This window comes from Lichenostomus cassidix, chromosome 1, assembly GCF_008360975.1.
Source record: "Lichenostomus cassidix isolate B80296 chromosome 1, HeHo_3.0, whole genome shotgun sequence".
In the NCBI taxonomy this organism is placed as follows: Eukaryota; Metazoa; Chordata; class Aves; order Passeriformes; family Meliphagidae; genus Lichenostomus; species Lichenostomus cassidix.
In genome coordinates, this window is record NC_139479.1 from 72,803,607 (window position 1) to 72,824,687 (window position 21,081).

Consider the following 21,081-nt stretch of genomic DNA (forward strand, 5'->3'; position numbering starts at 1 on the left):
TACTGAAGATGTGAATCATCTCGTCACTTTCATAGGAAAAAAGTTGCTGTCATAGAGCAAATAATTTTTAGGAGAAAACAGCCATGTCCAGTAGCAGCACTGTGTAAGTTACCAAGAGAACTCCTTTTCAAGGGCCTTTGAGAAATGACACGGCAGTGACAGAGGGAGCCATAGTTAACATTCTTTATTGTCAGGTGTCAAGCCAAAATTATAATTTGACATTTTTTATTTGTACTGTATAAAAACTTACACTGATAAAGCGATAAAAGCCCAGATGTCTGGATCAGTAATCATTGATGCTTTAGGAAATTTTAGAATAGCAGTTATAGAATTCATCCACTGATTGATAAATAAGGTGTAACAGCTACCACTCATGATTTTGATCAGAGAGCATTTAAGGCTGTGTTTCTGATGCTACTTGAGCTACAGCTTCTGTATCAGTATTGCAGAAGCACCTCCACCTCCATTGCAGATTCCTGCAAGACCATATTGTCCTGGTTTCAAAGCATTGGCCATGTGAACGACGATTCTTGCCCCAGACATTCTAAATACAACAAGAAGAAAAGAATATAGCTTAGTTTAAAGGAAATTCTTAATTTGACCTGCCCAGGACAGCTGGCAGAATATAGTAGCAACAAAAAGACCAAACAAATCCTTTCATCTATAGTAAATATGTGATACAGATTAAGTACTGGAGCTAGAGAGGAATAAGCACAAAGGTTCTTAAACATGAGTTTTGTGTATGTATATCTAAAATTTCTTCAGGAAAAAGAAATCAGCTATGTGAGCCTGGATATTACAAAGTATTTCTACATGGAGCAAAGCTCTTCTAACAAGGGAACAAATCTCCCACAACCAAATCTATAATAATGATTAAATTCAAACATACTCTTATTTGCTTAAAACTTGTTTACCTAGAAAACAATGCCTCTGTGCAGAGCAAAACCCAGTGTTTATTTTGCTTACCCTATTGGATGTCCAAGAGAGACAGCACCTCCATTAATATTTACTTTTTGTGGATCAATGCCCAGCATTTTAATATTGGCCAGCACCACAACACTGAATGCTTCATTAATTTCCCACATTGCAATATCTTCTTTTTTCAGGCCTGACTCACTTAGAATCTAGAAATAATAAAAAATAATTACTACTATGAAAAAATTAGGAAATTAATTATAGAAATAATTGGTCTTTTCTGAAGTCAGTGACTCAGGCTGCCCATACTCTGATTCACAAATTCACATTTTGGAACCTCTTTGTCAGATGGGAAAAAGCAAAACTGAGGGACTGAAGCACAAACTTCACCAAAGAAGGAATGGAGAGTAGCCCATGCCAAGGATACATTTCCATCACACACCAAGATTGCTGCTTCAGTAAGTCCATTTAAACTGACACAGTACTGCCTCACACCATACACTTCAGTTCCTTTAGGACGAGTCTATCCTTGTATAATCAAATTTATTTTGCCTTTTAGCCATACAAGCTGGGAAGCTTCAAAGGTATAAACATGCCCAAAGTTGCTAAAAACAGTATTGAATAATATTCTCTTTCAAAATAGGTGTGAGAAATTTGCTAGCTCTGAAGATCTGCATTCTAGCCTTGATCCTCTAAAAAACATCTGTTCTTTGTGTTTATGACATCATTATAATGTCAATCCTAATTCAAGAAGACCCACTGAAGGATGAACCAACAGTGGAATGCTAGAGAAGTTTTCTGGGTTTTTTTCCAAAACCCACTCAGTTTTATTCTTACCTTGGGAACAGCATATGCAGGTGCAATTGGAAAGTCAATAGGATCAACAGCAGCATCTGCAAAAGCTGAAAAAAAAAAATCACAAAAGGTGTTTAAAGACCTTGTGTTCTTGCCATACATGATCTTCTTTCATGCAAGCAGCAAACCCTGCCAAAATAGAAAAATTCTGAATACCATGGTCCATGAACTAGATACATCGAAAATGCAGTACCCTAAGTAAGCCACACAAGAGTATTTTCAGATTTTTAGTATAACCATGTATAGAAAATTCTGTTTATGGTCAAAAGTCTGCTGGTACAACACTTGAAATTTCAAGGACTATACTGAGCCATAATGTCAGGTAACCAGCCAAACAGGAGAGAGAGCACACTATGTCTGAGAGCCAGTCTGAGAGCATGCTATGGGAGCATTTTCCAGGACTTCCCTAGAGATAAGAAAGATCATACCTACTATCCGTGCCAATGGTTTGACGTTCAGTCTCTTGGCTGCCTCTGTTGTCATCAGCACCAAAGCAGCTGCTCCGTCATTCAGAGTACTGGCATTAGCAGCTGTAACTGTTCCTAGAAAAGATAAACCATTCCTTAGACAGAGGTGGAAGTGTTATGCAAAACAGCTCATGTGTATCCTGTTAAGGATTGTTTTCCCCTGAGTTCATTGACCATGAAGTCTCAATCATATGGTGACACCTGTTGCACTGAGTCAACTAAAAATGAGTTGGGTTTTGATACCTGTTTGATTAAACAAGCACAGCCACAGGTATTTGTATCCTTATGCCCGTGCTGGTTTAGATCATGCCTTCCACGGCAGCTGCATTGCTAGCATTTTCACCGAATTCCAGCTCAGAAAGGTTTGTGAATGAGGGAAAACTTCGCCCTCAGGAAGATTTATCAACTACAGATTCAGGAAGCAATGGCAACTCTGTAAAGGCACTATAAAGGCACTGCAGCTCCCACTGCCACAAGCTTATACTTGGCAGAGACCAAGCCAAGGGCAAAACTGGAACCAATCTGTGTCAGTCTTTTTAAAGTAAATGTCCCTAATAGAGGTACCCACTGCTTTAAGGTTCTTTTAACCAAATCCATGCTGTTGTACAGCATGTTTCTTTATCTCAGCAGACATTTAAAAATAAAGGGTCTATTATTGGGCATTCAAGCTCTTGTGAACAGCTCTCTCCACCCTGACAAAGTATCCTTGCACTTAGCAGAAAATTAAGCAACTCGTTTAACGGTATTTACCATTTTCTTTTTGGAAAACAGCCTTCAGCTTGGGAACTTTACTGAAATCAACACGTTTGTATTCTTCATCTTCTTTCACTTCAGTATCTGGCTTTCCTGAAATTCAGATTAGGTTGAGTATTTTATAGAAAATTATTAAGACATTCTAGCACAGTACTGTGACTAAATGCTGCCTTATATAAATAACTTACTTCAGGAAAAAAGTGCAAATGAATGTAAATGCACGTCAAGAAAGGTGCTTACAAAAACTGAAATAAAAAGTTATTCCTTAATCAAATTTATTCACAGCAAATCCATTTATATTTCCAAGTGGCTGAACAAAAGGGACAAAGAGCATATCTTTAATGTAAATTAAAACACAAATGTCCTTAAACCATAACTAAATTCAATAGCTGATCTTTCCCTTAGACAAAAAAGAAAGAAGATATTGTGTGTAACATTTAAGAAAGATTGAAAAACAAAAACCAGACAGGTCACTGACTGCTGTTCACCAGAAAATCTGCCTAACAGAAAATTCTTAGGGGATCAAAATTAATGTTCCTGAGATTTGCATGTTTAAACAACATTCAGTTTTCACTGAATACAGACAATGTTATAGCTTTCAATGAGAAACACAATTCATCTCATCACATCTTTCCACAATACCTTTTTTTGAAATAGTGACAGGAACTATTTCATTTTTCAAAACTCCTGAGTCCCAGGCTGTTTTGCTCTTGGTGTAAGAGCCTATGGCATAAGTGTCTTGCTCCTCTCGGGAAATAGTGAACTTCTTTGCAGTATTCTCAGCACAGTTGCCCTTGGGGAAAACCAGGCCTGTTAGGTTTGGTATTTCTGAAGATGCAAAGCACAGGTACAACAGAAAAAGACTAAACCAGCAGATTTCTAGAATTGAATGTGATTTACACAGTCATGCTGAAATAGTAACTTCTGGTTTTGAAATATCATCGAGATGATCAAAACCATAGAGGAACTCTCTTTAAAAGGCTGGTTTTTTTCTCCAATTAAAAAACTGTATGCGAAAGTAAGTTTTAAAGTGCTTAGGGCTGACATCTTCAGATTGTTCAGCCACAGAACCATATGGTCTCATAATTTTCCTATTCTTCATGACCTGTTTTCCTGTACCTCAGCAAGAGCACTAACTGATCAATCAATAATACCCCACAGTGGTGAATTGCCACTGGTAAAGGTCAGAAATATTCATAAGCTGAAAGCAGCCATTCTCTTTTCAAACTTTTCTTCCTTGGTGATTGTTCTTGACTATCTTTGCATCAGCTGTTTTCTAAATCATCTGTTTTTCTAAACCCATTCTAAGTTTGCCCTTGTTTGTCCAATTTAAGTTACCCTGCTGATGAGTAAGCACACCAGATGACTCAAACCTTCCCACAGGAGATATGAGATACGTACACTGGGGGAGGGAAAAAACATGAGCCTGCTGGATCCTACAGAGCAGGTACCTTCAAAGACACCAAGTAACTTGATTGCTCCCTCCCTCAGATGGAGCAACAGCTATCCATCATTAGCAGAATTATTTTTTCTCTTAATCCTTGCTTTAGGCTATTTGGACTTCAGAGACAGGTAAATACTAACACACAAACTGCTGTGCTATTTTGGTCTTCTGTCTAGCCTCTCCTTTACAGCTACTGCAAGAAACCTGGAAATGGAAGACTTTTTCCTCCTCATTTCCAGGCTTGCTAGATGAAGCAGATTCTCAATAACTATAAGCAAGCTCCTCAGAGCTTCATGAGGTTGATACGTTAGCACTGTGCAGGAATATGTACCATATGGATATGATTGTAAGCATCTGTGAGCCCATCTTTTACTATCAGGTCTTCCAGCTTTACTCCTCCATAAGGTGTTGCCCCTCTGCTCATCGTGTATGGAACATTAGACATGCTCTCCATTCCACCAGCAACCATGACATCCTGCCCAAAGGAAACAAGCTTAAATTAATAAACAAGCAGTGTGTTCTCCAAGACTTCTTGTAGGAAAATAAATTAGCAAAAGCTTAAGCATGGGTGTTTCATTTTTCTGAGGAGTCTTAGAGAAAGAGGGAAAAAACCCTATAAGCATTTAAAAAGCAAACAGCAGGAACAACTGAAGATTGTTAATCCACCCTGGCAGAATAACTGGACTTCTGTCTGGTACACAGCTTTAGGAAAGCTGCAAGACACATGTTGATCTCTCACATTTTTATGTCAAAAATTTCCAAGATCAAATTAGAAATTTCGCTTTTACAGGGATTTTTCCTCTGTAAATTTCTCATTTTTCTTCTTTATTCCAAGCTCCACATTCCTTTGGAACAAACAGCAGTCAGAATAACTGCTGTTATTCTGACATATACCATTATATGAAGAGGCAGGAGATTTAAAAGTACCTGCAGTCTTACATAATATTGTTTCATCTTACTATGTAAAAACACTATGGTTACACTATGGTTTTATCATCTGAAAAGGCCACAAAAACAAAGACACATTAGTAATTAACAATTACATAACTGGAATCATCATGGGCATTTATAAGTTAGTGTACTTTTCAAGCTAAACAAAGCAAACAGAAAACCTGCAACAGGAAAGCTATAGGGACTATACCCACTGTTCATCAGGCTATAGCCCCAAAATCCCTAGGATTTCAGGATGTGAAGAATAGACACTCTTGTATTTATAGGTGTATTTCAAATACAGATAAATGTAAGAAAAATACACAGCAGTGTGAGTCCTCAAGAGTTCAACAGTGCTGTTCATATAAATTCAAAAACATTTTACACAAAACAGCAAGAAGAAGATGAAAGGTTTCTTTAAATTAAGACTCAGAGAAATAATGGCTTAGCTCAGAACAGATTATAAACTAGATCCAGGAACAGTGACATGAAGCAATAAAGAAGAGAAAGAAGGCAGGAGACAAAACTGAAAATACAGATAAATTGGAAAGGCAGTGGAGATATGGAAGCAGCAGTAGATCAGAGGAACAAGAATCCCTGGCATTTCAATTCCATGAAGTGAAAGACCTGGAGAGAGAGCCAATACAATTGTTCATATAGTGGTGTACACTGACTTGAGCCACTGGGAACCATCACTGACTGTCATACCACAGATACCTCACAGTCCACAGCCAAGAAAAACAAACCAATACCAACCCCCCCATAATTTATAGCTCTAAGAGACTAATAACTGGCTGAGTCTCTGCTTTTGCTGAGACTGGCAGCACAGCTTGTATGATTAATTCAGCTGAAAACTCCTGTTCTATTCAGAGCTCATGGCCTACATCCGTCAAACCAAAGGCACAACCACTCTCATGAAGTCATTGGATATAAATGACTAAATCCAAATGTAGCTGTTTACAAAGACATACTGGGCCTGGTTCAAAGTCTGGTGACAAGATTTCCACCAGCTTCAGCAGGCCCCAGACAAAGTGCTGTTCTCTGCAGGGCAAGGCCACAGCAATAAAGCAGTTGCTTAACTCCAGTTACACTGTGGTTTTCAAAGAAGGGACACCAAAATGTAAATATTTTACTTTCGTTCCAAACACACACACAAAAGTATTCCTCACTTAAGAGCCACTTACTTTGTAAGCCAAAAATATATATTGAACTGATGATATTTTCACTTCAGAGAACCAAAGATGCTACCAAAATGCTTTGGGTATCGAATTAAAAACAAAACTGAAATGTCTTTCTTCATATTCACACTTCTCCCACATTCTTTGCTGCACAGCAATTAAAGGCTCACTGAAAATTATGTATTCTCTTATCCTCCCATTAAGTGACAGTATTTTTCCCATTGTACAGAGATGAGCAATTCCCCTTCATTAAGCTCTTTAATGAAAAAAGCTTATTCCACAACAATAAATTCCTCTTCTTCTAAAACAATAAAAAAGCCTGAAAAATCTTTAGTGTACTTGGAAACAACATTGTTTGACCATATGTATTTAACTAATTTAAATGTTAAAAGTGTCTGAGAGTCAAGTCACCAAAAACTAAGTCTATAAAAATTTCTTCAGTTTTTCAAAACTGAAAGCTTGAAAATTCTCTTAATTATATTTTAGGGGCTGAATTGGCAGGTGGGGTGGGGGTAGAGCAGTAGAGAGATTATGTAAATGCCCCCCAAAAGAATCCACCTTGTTAGTCAGCTCTAAACACATATCTGACAATTTTCCAACTATATTTTTTTTTCTGTTTTAAATCAAAACATACTTAAATGGCTACTAAATTAGTGTTGCATAAACAAAATAAACCCTTGCTAATTAGCTTTATTATCCCAAGCCAAAACACAATCCCAAATCAAAGAGCAGTCATTGGTAGGATGGGATCTACAACATCAACTGTGTGTTTTTTCCACAGAACAGGACTAAAATCCACATACCTGACTCCCACACATCAGGCTTTGTGCTGCCATCATGATGGATTTCATTCCTGAAGCACAGACTTTATTGACAGTTGTAGTAGGAGTGGCGATTGGCAGACCTGAGTCAAAGAAGTTGTTTGCACAACTGTGTTATTTAAAGGGCAGACCTCAGTGTTTTGTTGGTGTTTCATCAACATTTCATATGGCACCAATTTTTATCTAAGCCCAGGATGTCCAGCTTGCACTATTTAGCCTGCCAGGGCAATTTATCTACCCTCTTCCATAGTCACCATCTTTCTTGGAGACCCCCTTCCAACAACTGACTTGTGGTATGGCAGAAAGCAAGGAAATGGAAGATCAAGGAACGGACTCCAGAACTATTCCTGTTCCTGAAATCCTGATCCCTGCCTCCAAGCAGCATCCAAGGCTGAAAAAGCACAAAGCTACAGAAATTAGCAACTGGTAACAAGACAGACCCCAGGCCAGGCTGGACAGGGCTTTGAGCAACCTGGCCTAGTGGAAGGTGTTCCTGCCCACAGCAGTGAGGTGGGAATTAGATCTTAGAGGTCCCTTCCAACCCAAACCACTCCATAATTCTGTGAAACAAAAGAGCCATATTTATCACTTTGCCCTACATGGAAACTGTTCCTTCACCCTCAAAAATGTACAGGAACAGAGCCAAGAAATTACATAGTTCTTCCTTGACTCCATAGGCTTTTCTAGAAACATGCTAAGGTATGGAATCCCATCAACAGAGAAGAAGGAAGAAGAAAATAATTCCTGCAGGCCAATAAGATCCATGTTAGAGCTAACATTATATAGTGAATACTTCCAGTGTCAGCTCCAGAATCCATGGGAAGATGAGTGTAATGACATACTCATGGGTTAAAGGAAACTCACTGACTCCTTATCCAGTAAGACTTAAGAATAATGATATACTGAAGAAAAAAGCCTGTTTTGTGAAAGATTCAGAGCAGCATCCACCATTAATGTAAAGTACTGTGGAATTACCAGCCTGGTCTACAGTACCATCTTCCCCAGGTTCTCAAACACTGTAGGCAGGAACATCCCACTTGCATGAGTGTAACATGCACCCTTCACCCACCAGAGGGAAAAAAGCATACACAGACTGTCCTGACAAAAGGCTGCCCACCACTCTCCTTTAACTCACAGCCCAACCAACTCCAGCTACATAAAGACAGAAAACCTTCAACCCTGCTCTCAAGGGAATGAATACCTGCACCCAAGACTGCTTGTCTTGCTGGAGCTTGTCCTTGTCCAGCCTGCAGGACATTGCCCATATAGGCCTCTTTCACTTCTTCTGCAGGGATACCTGTAAAACAAAATCGTTTTGATTCAGGATCCTTTTGACAAAGGTTCCCACTGAGGTTTTCTATCAAAGACTAATGAAACTTGCCACATCCAACCCAGGTTCTAGCAGCACCCAGGCTCCTGTGGGTGCATCCCAGATCTCTACCCTCATATTCACAGAGTATGGTGAACTGTTGACCCCCAGAGAAGAGAATTTCCTTGGCACCCTGCAGAACAAGCCACAATTAGTTCACTAAAGTCAACATTTCCAAGTCTCATTAGTCACCTGAGCAGCTCAATTTTCACAGATGGTTAAATGCATAAAACTTTTCATGTGCTACAATTATGTCTATAGACACTTCTGTCTGTTTGTTCAGCAAGGGCAAGCCAAGGCCACAACTAACTGTCATCACAGAGAAGAGGCCAGCTCTCCTGCTGCATCTCTTGCAACACCCAGGTGGCCAAGTTCTTGTAGCATCTAGGGGAGTTCTCCTCCTCTCCCCTAAAAACAGTTTTTGATTGCTAGATTGAATCCATCAAAAGGCTCACAAAGCTGTCCTTCAAGTACATGTGCCCACATAAAAAATGGGTAGGGAAAGGGAAGGCCGGTGGTCTCAGCAACTAGTAGCCTTTGCAGCAGCCTACACATGTCATAAAACCCCACCTCAAAAAAGCAATTAACATGTTCAATCAGATTTGGACTAGCACAGATATCCCTAGGCAACATTCTGCTCTTAGAAGCAGCACTTAACTCAGATTGAACCAAAACCTGACAGTCAACTTTACTTAAATGGCATTTGTGGATAGACTTAAAAACATCACAGGAGCAAAAAAACCCAGGACATTCCGGGATTTTTTCATTACCGAGCAATTGACAAGACACAGACTAATGCTGTTCTGAGCCACTCGAGGTTTTCTTTGTCACAGGAAAAGAAATGTATATACATACCTGCTCTGTCAATTGCTCCTTTAATTGCAATGGAACCAAGTTTAGTGGCTGGCAATGATGAAAGGGATCCTTGGAAAGATCCAATTGGTGTCCTTACAGCACTTGCTATCACCACCTCCTACGTGCAGAAAAATGGAGTAAAAGTCACAATCTCTCTCACAATTGCACACATATACCAGTATTTTTAAAATGTAACCATTCTTATTCTTTCATTGATGTCACAGCTTCTCTTATATCCTGCAAGTGTTTCAGAGCACTAAAATCTTTATTAATGCATGAAGCATGGGGAGTCAACATAAGGAGATCAGTGTGCAGCTGCAGCACTACAAGCTTAGGATCATGGAGCTGTGGGGAGATGGCTCACATGGTTGGAGTGCTGCATGCAGGGATAAGGGCTCCTTAGAAAGACGGGCCAAGAAGACCAGACAGGAGGGCAAGAGGAGGAGGTTCGCCCTTTATGTGACAGAACAGCTGCAGTGCATTGAGCTCAGCCTTGGAATTGAAGATGTTTGCAAGAATCTTCAACATCCTGGAGCAAAGGGAGATTGAAGAAAGCTGGTTAAAGTTCAAAGATTACCACTTCCAAGCTCCAGAGCAGTTCATTGCAACAGCAGTAAGTCAGGTAAAAATACCAGGATGGACACCAAAACTCATACACAAAAATGAACCATACAGTAAGTGGAAATGGGGACAGAGAATGTGGCACACAGTCTGAGCATGCAGGGATGTTATGAAAGCCAAGAATTGAATCTGGCTAGGGATGTCAAAGGCAACAGGAAGGGCCTCCATGAGCATCTAAGAAGCAAAAATATGGATCTGATGCTAAATAGGGCAGGGGACATGGTGACAATGGACAAGGCTGAAGTACTGAATGCCTTCTTTGCCTCGTTCTTCAGTACTAAGAGCAGCCTTCGGGAATCCCAGGTCCCAGAGACTGGGGGGAGGGTGGAGCAAGGAAGATGTACCTGTAGTGGAAGAGGAACAAGTCAGGGTAAACTGGACCTACATAATTCCATGGGCCCTGGTCAGACTCCCCCATGAGTGCTGTGGGAGCTGGCAGGTGACTTTCTAAGGTCACTCTCAATAATGTTGGAATAGTCACAGCAATTGTGAGAGGTGCCCAAGGACTGGAAAAAAGCCAAGCATTACTCCTATCCTCAAGAAAGGTAAGAAAGAGGAGCCAGGGAACTACAGGTCAGCCAGCCTCACCTCAATCCCTGGAAAGGAGATGAAACAATCAATCCTGAAAACCATTTACATGAACATGAACAAGAAAATCAGCAGGACTCATCAGCATGGATTCACCAAGGGGCAGCCAAGCTCAGACAAACTGCCGACCTTCTACAGTGAAGTGAGTGGTTTGGTAGATAAGGGGAGAGCAGACATTGTCTATCTAGACCACAGTGAGGATTTCATCACTGTCTCCCAAAAAATCCTCCTACAGAAGCTAATGAAGTATGGGCTGGGTAAGCAGAGAGGGAGGTGGATAGAAAATGTCTGAACAGCCAAGCTGGGGGTGGTGATAGTGGCACAAAATCTGGCCGGAGATCAGTTACCAATGATGTGCCCCAGAAGTCAATACTGGGTCCAGTGCTGTGTAACATCCTCACTAATGAGCTGGATGATGGTGCAGTGCTCCCTCAGCAGGTTTGCTGGTGCACCAAGCTGGGAGGAGCAGCCAATACACCAGAGTGTTGCACTGCCACACAGAGAACTTCAACAGGGGCACCTCATCCATGTATATGACTACTGGAATGAAGGGTGCAAAGAAGGCAGAGCTAAACTCTTTTCAGTGGTGCCCAGTGACAGGACCAGTGGGCACAAACTGACACAAAGGAGCTCCCACTGGACATCAGGAAACACTTCTCCTCTGGGAGTGTGACTGAACTCTCACACAGGTTACTCAGAGTGGTTGTGATGTCTCCATCCCTGGACATACTCAAAAGCTCAGGTCCCAGCAGAATGTGTAAGCAGTAGTCTAAGACATGGTATGACATTCAGCTCTATACTAGCAGCCCCTCAAAACAAGTTACTCTTATTTTGCCTCTTAGCTTCAGTATTGCAGCCACATGTCTACCTGATAGCCCTGTGAGAGTAGCACGAGAATCTGGCAGCAAAAAGACGCCCATGTCAGACCTCTGGCTGCCCCTGACAGCAGTAATGACTGCCTCCATCTGTGTTGGTTTCAGCAGAAGTTAAGCACAAAACTTTACAGGGTTTGGTCATGAGGCAAAGAATGAAAACAGTAGAAAAAAAATAAAGACAAATGATACTTGTTTAAAACTAAGAAGGTCTGTTACAGTCTGTTACTGTAACTCCTTCATCATGATTGACTTCATTGGTAGTAACATACTTGTCCTCATCTTTTATGTTGTAACAGCAAGTTGCAGTAACACAAATAATTTCAATGGGATCAGTTGATATCAACTGTCTTCTTCCATTCTGGGTTGATAGCTACATGAAGCTTACATCAGCTGATATATTTCTAATTTTGTCCTGCACTATCAAACACTTAACAAATCAAAATAAAAATGGCAATCTGACTTTTATTTCAGATTTTGCAGTGAAGTGTGGCTTGAGCATAAGTGACATTGTCTTTATGGCAGTTTTTTGGTGATGATTTTCTTAAAAATGTCAGTGATTAACAAAGAAGTTTAAAATAGCATTTTATTAGTCAGACAGTGCTTTATACTTACATTTAAAGTACGCTGTGATGCATAGCCACGGCTTGTATATTTCAGAGCCTGAAAATAAGAAAGTCCTTAGAATTTCACATGAAGAAAGCCAATGCCATGATGTTTCAGTAATGTACCATTTTCATAGAAGGTCATTACTTCAAAAATTAGTATCTAAGAAACATCGAAAAAATATGAAAAAATCGTAACATGCCTTTTAAAAGAAGTGTAGTCTAGTACAGTCTCACCATAACATCTGTGATAAAATGTTTTCTGAAAAATAAACAAATGCTCCTTCAAAAACAAAACCCAATTCATTTTGTCGAACTCTTTTATCTACACCTACAGCATATGTCTAAAGCCAGGAGTGAGTGGTGTTATCTTGAAAAAGTTTACTAGTCCCTCTGCCTGCTTCCCTGGACTTTGGTTCATTCATTCCTATCATTAACTCCACTGCTTTTAAACAGTGGCAGTTTCCATCTACAGTTTCCATTCCCTTGGTGTTTCATGAACAAAATTGAGGATAATGAATTCAGAACCTCACACCAAAATAGGATAATAAAACCAAGAAAAAGGGATTATCTCAGCAGTCTAATTCACCAGCTGGTAACTTCATCTATTAAGCAGTGCAAAGATCCAAAATTACATCTGTAGATATAGTTTCATATATTAACAGAATGATCTTTCCATGAGTGGTTTAAACCACTTTCTTTAGCCATTTCCTTAGATAACATTTCAGCACACTGGAAACTTCTGGTCATTATTGAATTACAGCTAAATAAATACTAATTAAAAACAACTGCTTAAAGACACCACAAGAACACCATAATTATTATAAATTAGAGAATGCCTTCTGGTTTTGTCTGCAACATAAAAATTCAGTCTGTTTCTCCTCTTAATTTGACAACCTTCAACTGACAAAATACTGATTTTTCTATTACTTTGAATTAGTTGTTTAATTTATGGGTTTTTTAGGAGTTTGGGGATTTTTGTCTGTCTGTTTTTCTCCTCAGCTCAGGTTATAATAGCCAGCAGGAAGTTTTAAATTAAACTTCTTCCTGAAAAGGAATTATGTCCCTACAGGGCTTTGATAGCAGTGCTTTCCAGGGTTAGTGTCAAAAAACCAAAAGCCAAACCAAAACCCCGCCTAGCAAAATAAATACCTATACTACCAAAAAACACCCTTACTGCACGAGGCCTGAAATTTAAACCGGACAAACCAGACAATTGTTTACCAAGTGCAACTGGCATTGCTAGGAGTGTTCATACTCTGTTTGCGATCACAGATTCCAAAATATAAAAGTAAACCCCATTTCTACAGTTGGTAAAATGCAACTTCCAACTTTGCCTATGGCAATTGGGATGCGATCCACCTGCCCTCCTTTCCTTCCCAGCACAGTTCTCCACTGCCAGGTAGGTCAGCAGCGCCCCAGGCAAGGCAGGCACAGCGATCACCTCCATCCACAGCGCCAGCAGTGCTGCCAGGCATCCCACGGCTGGGCAGCAGCATCCCACGGCCCAGCTGAGAAACAACACCTACAGGTGCAGTTTTGTATCTTTACACTGCTCCATTCCAGGAATCCAACCCGGTTCGTGTCCCGCCTGGCCACAGCCTCTGAGAGCTGCTGCCCATCGCTGTGGCCGCAGCGGGTGCCGGCTGGTCCAAGGGCTCTGGCTGGGGCAGCGGAGCGTGCGGGAAGGCGCTGGAGCCCCGGCAGAGGGCTCGGCATTCCCGGCGCTGGCAGTGGAAAAAGCCGCGCTCAGGATCGCGGATAAAGGTCCCGCCGCGCTCACTGGGCCCAGGGCTGCGGGGGCGGCAGAGGCCTCCCTTCACCCACCAGCGCCTTCACCCTCATCTCCCTCCGGCCCGGGACCCGCTCCCTCCCCTCGGCTCCCTCCCGGGCCGGGGCTTCCCGCAAGGGTGAGGGGAGGGGGCGCAGCCCGCCCCGCCGCAGGAGCGGTGTGACCTTGGCCGAGCCTTTCTGGGCGCGGCGGCGCGGTCGGGGCTGCGCGGGGAAGGAGAAAGGGAAGCCGGGGTCGCCTCACCCGCAGCAGCCCCGCGGCCGGACGCCGCCCGCACAGCATCGCCCCCGCCGCCGCCGCCATGTTCCCGCCGGCGCCCCCGTCACCTTCACCGCCGCCCCCGCCGCGGCCTATAGCCGGCGGCGCTCCGCCCCCTCCCCGCTGCCATTGGCCCTGCGGCCCGGGTAGCGCCAAGCCCGCCCCTGCCATTGGCTGGCGCGGAAGGCGGGCGGTGGCGTCAGCGGGGCCGGGCCGGGCTGAGGGCCGCCGGTACGGTGGGCGCCGGAGCCCCGCGAGGCTGGGCGTGAGGAGGACTTTCCTCGCAGAAAGGGTGATTAGACACCGGAATGGGCTGCCCAGGGAGGCGGTGGAGTCACCGTCCCTGGAGGTGTTTAAAGAAATAGTGGGTGTGGCACTCAGTGCCGCGGTCTGGTTGGCACAGGGGTGTTGGGCCGCAGGTCGCACTCGATGATCCCACAGGTCTTTTCCATGCTAACTGATTCGGTGGTTCTGTGATGCCGCAGCGCCAGGCACGTTCCTCTGGCTGGCGCTGCTGCCGCTCGGGGCAGGCGGGGCGGGGAGAGGGCAGGGGGTGCGGGGACAGCCCCAGGCGCGGGGCGGACAGCCTGGGATGCCGCGCCGAGAAGGAAAATTTCTGGTAGCGAGCTGTGTGGAGACAGCGTGGAAGATCCCTGCCGGAAAAGAACCCGCCCCTGTGGGTGCGGCCTCTCCGGGCTGTGCTCTGCCCCTCCCCGGCCCGCTCCTCGCCCGCCGCACGCTGCGGGTTAAGCTGACCTGAGCCACAGACATTTAATCTCCACGTGGATCCCATATCGGAAACAGCCTGCGCACGACAAGGTCGGTGGGGATGCAGGTGCCGAGTATTATTGGCTGAGCCTGGGGCACTTGGTGTCTGGCGTGCCCTTGTGCTGTAGCTGCGTGCTGTTTTCAGAAGAGCCAGCAACTTAATTCCCATAACCTCCCTCCTGCCTGGCCATGGCACAAACCTCTAACCGTGTTATCTCAGAATTCAGACCCGGCTGAGAACGGTCTCGGCAGCTGCCTTCACAGAATGACTGATGGCAGCTCAAGCCCAGCATATTCACGTCAGCTTGAGTAAGTTCCAAGAAAGGCAGGAGGTGTGCTTATTTCCTTGATGTCTTCAGTAGCAGAAGTCAATGGTGTAGATGGCAAATCCTGAGCTGTACATACATAATATTAGACCATGGTCTTAAAAACAGGAGGAAACCCACACTGCATCCCCTTCTTCAATTTTTTCAGCATCTCTTCTCACCAAGAACAACTACAACCTACTAATTTCAAAGTCACTAATTTTTGGTGTTCAGTCACAAATTATTAAGAACAGTCACACTGTGCTGCTCTTCCTTAGCTCAGCAGGTGATATTTGCTTTGGCTGTGCCTCAGATCAGCAAAGGAAAGCCGCAGCTGCCATTCATGCCTCCAACTGTTCTTTCTTACAGGTGTTTCAAGTTGCATACAGGAGCTGAAGCACAACATCCAACTGAATTTCCATAGCAGATCTGCATCACTAAAATAAACCAGGATCAAATGCAAGGCACCATGTCTACCTAGAAATGTTGAGATGCCCAGGGAGAGGATCAAGAGCCCAAGTCCTGTGAGGAGCATCTGAGGGAGCTGGGATTGTTTAGCCTGGAGAAAAGGAGGTTATAGGGGGACCTTATAACTCTACCTGAAAGGAGGTTGTAGCCAAGGGGGGTGGGGTTAAGTCCCTTCTACCAAGTAACAAAAAAATGGCCTCAGGTTGTGCCAGGGAAGGTTTAGATTGGATATTAAGAAAATCTTTTTTCATGGAAAGGGTTGTCAGGCAGTAGAACAGGCTGCCCAAGGAAGTGAGTGAGTCACCATCCCTGGCCTTTTAAAAGCTGTGTAGATGTGGCTCTGTGGGACATGGTTTAGTTGTGCACTTGGCAGTGATGGCTTAACAGCTGGACTTAAGGATCTTAAGGGTCTTTTCCAACCTAAACAATTCTGTGATTCTGTGTTGACAGGTAAAGAAAATAAAGCCACATTCTCACTTTATCAGAATGAACAAGGTTTAGAGCCTTTTGTATTTAGGTCAATGATGAACTTAAACCGGGGTTGGTTCAGCCAAAGAACTCCTGTGATAACTGGGGCTTCTAGAGAAGAACTCTTGGAAAACCATGATGAAAGACTATATGTTGCCCTGACAAAGGGAAAACAAGTGGTTCTGTCTGCAAAAACTGTCAGTTGGCCAATTGCCATGTGCAGTACTGAACAGTCACTGAAAAATAGCTATTTATTCCACACCAGAAAGCACAAAACAAAAACACTGATGTTAGCTGGTGCACTTAAGGAAAGGGGTTGAAATGTAAAATGAGATACACATTAGAAGGAAAGGACAATCAGAGAAGAAAAGCTATTACATTAAAAGCACTCCTTCAGGCAAACAACTGTTCTCACATCACTGTTTACTGCAGGATCAGCTACCCAAACATCCCAACTATCTGGTGGCAACACCAGTAACTTTCAGTGACACACACTGTAAATAACTTCAGAGAAATATCAACCAAAATATTCAGCAATCCAAGTTCATCCCAGTAAGTTGCACAGAGACATGGCATTTTTAAAAAGGGTTATGTCCCTTTTTAAAAATGCCATAAAGTCAGGCACTCCCAGCCATTTTTGGTATGGCAGGCTTTGATACACTGAAATTGAAAGACTACAGCTCATCTTTAAACAGAATTCAGAAGATGAAATGGCTCTACATATAACCTTAAGTACTTTAAAAAAAATTAACAAGAAAAGAATTGGAAGTCTCCACTTTTTAAAAAAAGTACTCTGATCATAACAGGTGTTAGGACTTGAAGTCAGGCAAATTTCTTACAGTGGCATTTTTTAGGAGCAGCACCTAGATTCAACTTTAAAATTTTGCAGGGTGAGATACCAAAATGCCTTGCTAAATGAGTAGTCTTTTAAATTACATTTTTATTTTGCAAGAAAATAAATTATACAACTTAAAAAATAAAATTCAAAAATTAAGCAGTACATCAAAATAGTTCAGCTGGACTGCCATACAGAAACTACCACCATTCAAAATTGTACAGCATTATTATCTTGGTAGTGGCACACATTCAAAATTGTAAATACCATACGGAGATAGTTATTACAACTTAGGAACTCGAATTCGCTCAACACTCCAGACTACATATAGTGTATATGACAGGAAAGCTTTCATGTATTGTTTATTTCACAAATATGACCTCAAAGAATTACAAAGATAGCATCCCAGTCATTTAGATGAAAATAGAAAAGTTTGAGATAGCAAATCTTTCTGTAAAACTATCAAATCTTTTTGCCAATTGTATTTTTAAAATTTGCACTTTACAGGACAATGGCATCCCAATGCAGATAAATGCAAGATGTGAACATTCAGAACATTTATATTAATTTTAAAAAGGTGAAAATGAGAAACTCACGTTGTCATTTGGAAATGTAACTGCATTACAGTCATAACAAATGAAAGATAATTGTGGAGAAATAGAAGTTAGGGACACCAACTGTGGAAAGAGGAAAATGGAAGACTTCAGAATTGAAACTGAGATTCTCATCAAGCTGTTGGGACAGAGAAAGATTTAACAGTATTTCTTAATTAAACCCATTAAGAGTGACTTCCCCCCCACCCCTTCTGTATCAGATTTCATTCCTTAGCTATTCACCGTGGCAGTGTGTGTGGCAACGTGTTTTTCAGATGCAGCACCTCCTTAAGCTAGGTCTTTGGACATATATATTCATAGCTAACAATTGCAGCCTTAAAAGTGCGTTGTTGCCATATTGCAAGTGAAGAATAGTTTTCATTTAGATCTGAACTCTACCCTCCCCAAAAGAACAGCTTACCCCAGGTATCTCCCTGTGCCCCAGGTGATACTAGTTTTAAGTGCATATTGGTGAAGTGACCTGATGAAGGACGCTAAACGTGATTCTGCATCTTTAACAAATTTGCTGGTGTCTGTCTCAGATTTCATAAAAAACCCGACATCCATTTCTGGTATATATTTAAAGAAAAAATGACCATGTCATAGGCACATTACCAATTCTATTTCCATCCCAGGTTTTGAGAAATATACAGGTAACAATTAGGTTGTATTGTATTTATTAGGGTTTTGTATTTATGAGGGAACGTGTAGCTCCTTAGCTTTTAGCCACCTTTTGCTTTCTGCATACACTTCAGCTTCCTAAACAGTTGTATGTGAAACACAGTCTCTTAAACTTCTCTCTCAAATCTAAAACAATGGCTTCAAAAATCAGCATTATCCCCTTGGCAGGTCTTTACATGTGACCATTTCACACCTGTTCTTCTCTGGTTAGGGGTTGGAATTTTTCATGTGGAAGAGTGTGCTCAGACTGTCATGTTTCCCCAATTATCCCAAGTAAGCATTTATTACTTTTAACTTACAAAGACTGGAAGTCTTGCAGCACAAAGTTTTTTATTAGAATTTTGTTTTCTAATGTTCAAATAGTTTCATTGGTTAACTACACAGAGCACCACTTGCTTTTGATTCTGAGTTGCAACACCACAGGGCCAACATAAAGATGCAATATTTTTAAACAGCATCTACTTTTGAGTATCAATAAAAGCATGTAACACAAGCTGTAAGATTTCAATCAATTATAATTGGCCAGGCCTTGATTTCTCTCCATCTCTTGGTCATGAAACCCTCACTACCAAAAATTTCTTACTCAAACAGATGTCCAAGTACACACTCTTCTCAGGCAGTCACACTGGCATTTACATTAGTAACAGAGCACGCAGCCTGCTTGAGGGTGCAAACAGCCATTCTTGGAAAGTTTGCTTTTAAACCACTCTTACTGCATACTTTACTGTAACCATGTGAAAGTAAAACTTCTCCTCTTACTTACTGGAAGGCTTTCTTTTTTGACTAAAGTTAATTGTATCCTCTTCCCTTTCTATCATCAAAGAAGATGAGACCTTTAGATGTTGTAGTTCAACTGGTTAATTAAAAAAAAAAAAACTTCGCACACTTGCGATTTATAGAAGAAATATTCATACAGAACTGAGTAAAACACAACTTACCTTTGTCCAAAGACAGGCACTCTGCTCCTATGACTCATGGTATCGCTCCAGTACATGCTGGGATATTTCAGAATAGCAGAGAGTAGAGCAGTGCCAAATGACTACTTCAGATGATTGAGAATGGAAGAGGTAACATTTAAAACTTGAAATTCCTGATGTGTGTTTGGCACTCTCTCTGCATACACTAAACAAGGTATTTTCCTTAGCGTTTTATCATTTTCATTAGAAGTGTATTTCCTACCCTACCAGTTACAAAATCAAAAGCAGAGGGTTTGTTTTTCATATAAAGATGTTGACTAGTCCAATTGGATTAACCTTGCATGTATATAAAAGTTACCACTGAGGAAACAGTACAGGGATCTTCAAGTGTTATTATCTTTCTGGGGGAGTTGTGCATAAATTACTCTTTAATGCATCCTGATATATGTAGTCATACTGAAATATTTGGAATATAAATATTAAATGTACAAGGAAATACACTTAATATTTCTGTTCATATAGCAGACCCACCCATAAAAACTGCTTTTAGAGTGAAGTATCATTCAAGAAGCCTTTACCTTGTCAAAAAGGATTGTAGCAAATCATCCATCCAAATAAGGTAACATATCCACTTGTTTACAGGAAACAATTTAAAAACAATGATCTCTTGCTTAGGGAAAAATATCACCCATGACTTGGAATTACTTTTGTGTCACTTAATGTATCAATTATTAAAATCCAGGTACTAGATTGAAGCACTGCTCTAGCCAACAGGTTTTGACTGTAACAAATACATATCAGTTGTAATGCGTTTGTGTCTCTTGAATGTTATTACATGACAAGGATCAGAGGTGGACAGTACATTACTCTGTTGATCCAAAACACAAAAGTGAAAGTGCTACTTCTAGTCCTAATTGCAATAAAAAAACAAACCCAAAAACCAAAACCAAACAAAACAAAAAACAAACCCAAAACAAAACTAATAGCAGTTCCTCAGTGCATGAATATTTGAATATTTTTTCCTTGTGCAAGTACTGGTCATCTAAAAACCCAAACCTGTATTCTTCCTGGTGGGTGTAAATCAAATCTACTTTAAAAAGTTCACAATGGGCTCTTCATGAATGCAAGTTTCCCACAAAACAGCATGCTGTTAAAAGTGTGCAACATGAAGGGAATGCCATCATGCTAGCTGAATGAGATTGGCAAAATATAGTCCTCTGTAAGGTAAGGCAGGGATTTTAATACGTAACGAAAGTCAAAACAAGTCCTTCTGCAGCACAAACTGTTGCAGCTGTCTGTCCAAGCACCCTTCCATTTATGTTCTCAGCATCCTGCAGAGTCCTCCAATTATGCCATGTATATAAAGGTGTTGATATCCGACTCATCTCTTCTGATATATTTGTGCTCTATAAGCCATTCAATTTGCTCTTTTATCATTTTCTTTTGTGGCAAGAACATGTTTTTCAATATTTCTACCAGTTCAGTCTGAAGCTGGGCATTAGTAATTTTCTTCCGCATTTTCATTATTTGGATGATAGCCTCCTGGTGGGGGACAAGAAGAAAAAAAAAAATGAAACGTTTGGGTGAAGTGACAAAATGAACACAGCATTAACAGGAGGCTCCTGGTAAGGCAAGGAGCAACAGTGCTGTTTGTTCATCATTGCTGATTTGCTGTATATCACTAGGCCTTCACCACTTGCTCAATATCTGCTTTGTCCTCTCT

General features: G+C 41.5%; 2 protein-coding genes across 2 annotated transcripts in view; both read right to left on the reverse strand.

Annotated features, from left to right (window-relative positions):
• Positions 1–169: 169 nt before the first annotated feature.
• Positions 170–14,433, reverse strand: ACAT1 (acetyl-CoA acetyltransferase 1). Its single transcript, XM_085063875.1, has 12 exons — positions 14,309–14,433; positions 12,284–12,331; positions 9,588–9,705; positions 8,565–8,660; positions 7,346–7,446; positions 4,766–4,909; positions 3,633–3,783; positions 2,988–3,083; positions 2,199–2,312; positions 1,753–1,817; positions 967–1,124; positions 170–544 (listed from the first exon to the last, which is right to left on the reverse strand). The coding sequence occupies exons 1-12, from the start codon at positions 14,366–14,368 to the stop codon at positions 424–426; spliced, it is 1,272 nt and encodes a 423-aa protein (XP_084920001.1). The 5' UTR covers positions 14,369–14,433; the 3' UTR covers positions 170–423.
• A 2,819-nt stretch (positions 14,434–17,252) lies between these two features.
• Positions 17,253–21,081, reverse strand: part of CUL5 (cullin 5) — a 32,124-nt gene continuing 28,295 nt past the window's right edge. Inside the window, exon 19 of the mRNA XM_085063877.1 lies at positions 17,253–20,900. Coding sequence (XP_084920003.1) covers positions 20,706–20,900 — 195 coding nt within the window. The 3' untranslated portion in view covers positions 17,253–20,705. The remainder of the gene's footprint in view (positions 20,901–21,081) is intronic.